Source organism: Drosophila elegans, unplaced genomic scaffold, assembly GCF_018152505.1.
Source record: "Drosophila elegans isolate 14027-0461.03 unplaced genomic scaffold, ASM1815250v1 contig_814, whole genome shotgun sequence".
Classification (NCBI taxonomy): Eukaryota; Metazoa; Arthropoda; class Insecta; order Diptera; family Drosophilidae; genus Drosophila; species Drosophila elegans.
The window spans coordinates 9576018-9579298 of record NW_024546167.1 but is presented as its reverse complement, the minus strand read 5'-3'; the positions used below and the strand labels follow the sequence as shown (position 1 = coordinate 9579298).

At 38.4% G+C, this 3281-nt stretch overlaps 1 protein-coding gene across 1 annotated transcript; it reads right to left on the bottom strand.

Annotated features, from left to right (window-relative positions):
- Nucleotides 1–1450: 1450 nt before the first annotated feature.
- LOC108150433 lies at nucleotides 1451–2471 on the bottom strand. The gene has a single exon (XM_017278592.2). The coding sequence runs from the start codon at nucleotides 2333–2335 to the stop codon at nucleotides 1502–1504; it is 834 nt and encodes a 277-aa protein (XP_017134081.1). The 5' UTR covers nucleotides 2336–2471; the 3' UTR covers nucleotides 1451–1501.
- Nucleotides 2472–3281: the final 810 nt, after the last annotated feature.

Below are 3281 nucleotides of genomic sequence, written 5' to 3'. Positions count from 1 at the left end.
GAATATGCTTTTAATGCTGTCAATTTAATTACGATGTTAGTCACACAAATTCCGTTAAACACTCTTGGGTCTTGATTTGTTTATTAAATCTGCCACAAAAAACATGTGAGAGACTTTAATCATCAATTTCGTTTATATTCGTTACATATAACTGACAAATTTTGAGCATAGCTCTTTTCGTTTTACAGTTCAATAAAAATATCAAGGCTAATAAAAATTGAACTGTAAACCGAGCGAAAACAAAAGCAAGAGCACATGTTTTGTAATTAAAATATAGCAAAAGAAACAAAAGTATATTAACATACACAAAACCGCAAACTATGTTGTCCTGTACATGGATTCTTTAATAATAACAGAAGCGCATAAAAAAATCGTTTGTGGAAATAAGTGAAATAATTGTTATGGGTTAACAAACACCTAAAGTTTTTATTTTAAATGTGAATTGAAATTGACACTTGTTGGCTTTAAAACAGCGGAGTTTTATTTAATTAACGGAATTTGGTTGCTGACGACGTATTACAAATACACACATGTTGTTGAATATGCATTTTAATCTAAATTTTGTTGTCTATGATATCAACTAACCTTTGCAATGTTTTGTTAAATTCATGTTCATATCAATATAATCGATAGCAATATCGATAATTTTTCAGCTCTACAATTACAATTACAAAAGAAATGCTTGAACTCTCTTGCACAAACACACACGGATGTGATAATTTTCGGCGTTAGTTTTTTTTTAACAGTTTCCTCTTACTCACTCCTTATTTTCTCCTTTCACGCACACCAAGGCAAGTGAAAGAGAGTAGCCCGTTAGGTGTCATTATCGTTCTTGCTCACTTAGTTATCCCTGCAAATGTCCTTCGTGCTCTCGTGTGTGCGTCTGTGTGGGTTGGGTCCATTATGGCCCAAATAGTTGTGCGGTGTATGGGTTGCGAAAACTATATTTTTGAAGCTGTGCTGGCCAAGAAACCGTTAGATGGAGTCATTTGAGATCAGAGCCGATTACGGTTATTTGGTGTCTAAATTAGTTTGGATGCGTCGACGTGTGAGAGGGTCCGCTTGCCTCAAAGATTAAAATAAAGTATAGTGTGTTAAGGGCTCTGACATTATTTTTAAGTTTTTGGTTTTAAAATGGGTATATCATTTTAAATAGCATTAACAGAGGGTTCTGGTATCAACACATTAATTTTGATTCCATTAGGGCTATTATTACTATTCATTTCATAAGAGACATATTTATAAAGATTTTTCGATTCAAGGAAGCTAATAACACAATTTTTTATCAATAATTTGAAAAGTGGTTACAAGCCGGTAACAATAATTCTAAAGTTTCCAAAGAGATACCTGAAAATCTCTTAAAAATGTCTAAGAAAAGGTTATTTTTTGAGTATGCACAAACTTTTTTTTTGCAGATAAAAATAACTTTTTATGTTACAGGCTTTGCAAGTTAAAATTTTAAGTTTTCATATGATCTGTGATTTTTTCACTCCATCTTAGTTTACAAAGTGCGCGGATTAACTCGGTTTTTAGCATTTTTCGAGCGAATGGTCTTCGTCTTCGTCTCGTTGTTAACAGTTCTTAGGTCCCAGTTCTGGCCTTTATCCGCGACCCGTGTGTGCTTTGACTCTTTTTTCACAATTTCCTGGCTTGGAGGTTCCTCCTCCTCGACTAGTATGTCAACCACTTCCGGTTCGGGGGGTGGAGGTGTTTTTGTTGGTTCCGATTCAGCGGGAATGTATACCACCGCCGGTTGATCCTCGATAGCAGCCATAAGCTTATCGAAGCAGTGATGTTTGCTATCGAATCCCGGCTCCGGATCCTCCTTCGGCAGACTGTCGTCGGAAATCTGTGATTGGGTGGTGAAGCGATCGTATTGAAGGTATGGGTACGAGTCAGTTGAGTCGTGTTCGCAGGGATGACACTCCTCCTCGGCGATTTCGGGGATGAAGTCGATATTCTCGCTGCATAGACTGTCCGTTAATGTGGCGAACTCGTCGTGGATCAGGCGCCTGGCCAACTCCACCGTGGCGAACTCGTTGTAGTGCAATTTGCGGCGACGGGCGAAGGACATGCGGCGTGCCCGTTCGTTCAGGGTTTCCGGAAAGTCCAAATCATCCGACTCATCGGAACTGGAGGATGGATCCCGCATGAAAAAGTCCGGCATCATGTTCCTGGCCTCCTTGTGCAACTTTTGCCTCAGCTCCTTGAAACACATTACTGGTTCCCTGGGCAGTCTTGGCGATGACGATGATTCGAAGTGTATTTCGTAGGGATCCGAGTGAATGGGATATCCCAGGTTCATCAAATCAAATGTTGTCTTCTTAGCCGTCATGGTCAGTAGTTGTATTGTGTGAAAACAATGGTTGTTAACTTATTTTAAATATTATTATTATTATTTGTGTATTTTTGAAAATATTTTATGTGGATCGTTGCCAGTCTAGATATGGAATGAGTGTTGATGTACCAGCTCACTTTGAAGTTGAGTTTTGGGTGACTGGTTAACTAGATTGTAGTTATATCGTATTCTATGAGCCAAAGAACAGAGTTTACATTGCTAGAAGCTTTTGATTTGTACGGATTGAAAATTGTTTCATAGCTATCTATCTACGAATTACATTTTATTTTAATTTATTATGTTCACCCTACCCGTTCTCCCCATTGAACCCAAATTTTGTTTTCTGTCTGGGCCCATGGCTACCAGATTGTTTTTGATAATGGCAGAGATTCGCTTACATTCCATAATTTGATGTCACATTTTTTTTTACCACAACGCGGGTAAAGTGTTTGACCTTTGGTGCGAGTTGACATCAAGAAAAAAAAGACCAGAGAAATGTGTTTGTTAGCCAATTTCGATTGTGTCAAAAGGGAGCGTTATTTATTGGGCCGCAGGCGTCATTGTCTAGCCATCGATGGGAATAAATATGCCAGCGGAGTCTCACAAGGATGCATAAATTGTCAAATCGAGATTTCGGCTTTCGATGAATTTAATTGGATTGAAAAGTTTTCTTCGCGTATCGCCAAAACCGAAAATTGAGCTGTTGAAACGTGACAATTCCACCAACTCAAACACAACCGCAGCAGCAAATACGCATACAATTAAACTGAATTTTCGGCATCTGGTTTCGAGATACAAGTGCCTTTTTTGGACACCATTTGACCCACATTTAAAGAACGAATTCTGCCAAGAATAAAATGTTTATTTTGCATTTTATGGCAAAAGAGAGAGCGCTAAAATTATTTACGCAGCATCAGGCATGTCATTTGCATGTGCCACGCCC

Coding starts and splice junctions, on each gene's coding strand:
- LOC108150433 (XM_017278592.2), bottom strand. CDS start 2,335: ATGACGGCTAAGAAGACAACATTTGATTTGATGAACCTGGGATATCCC.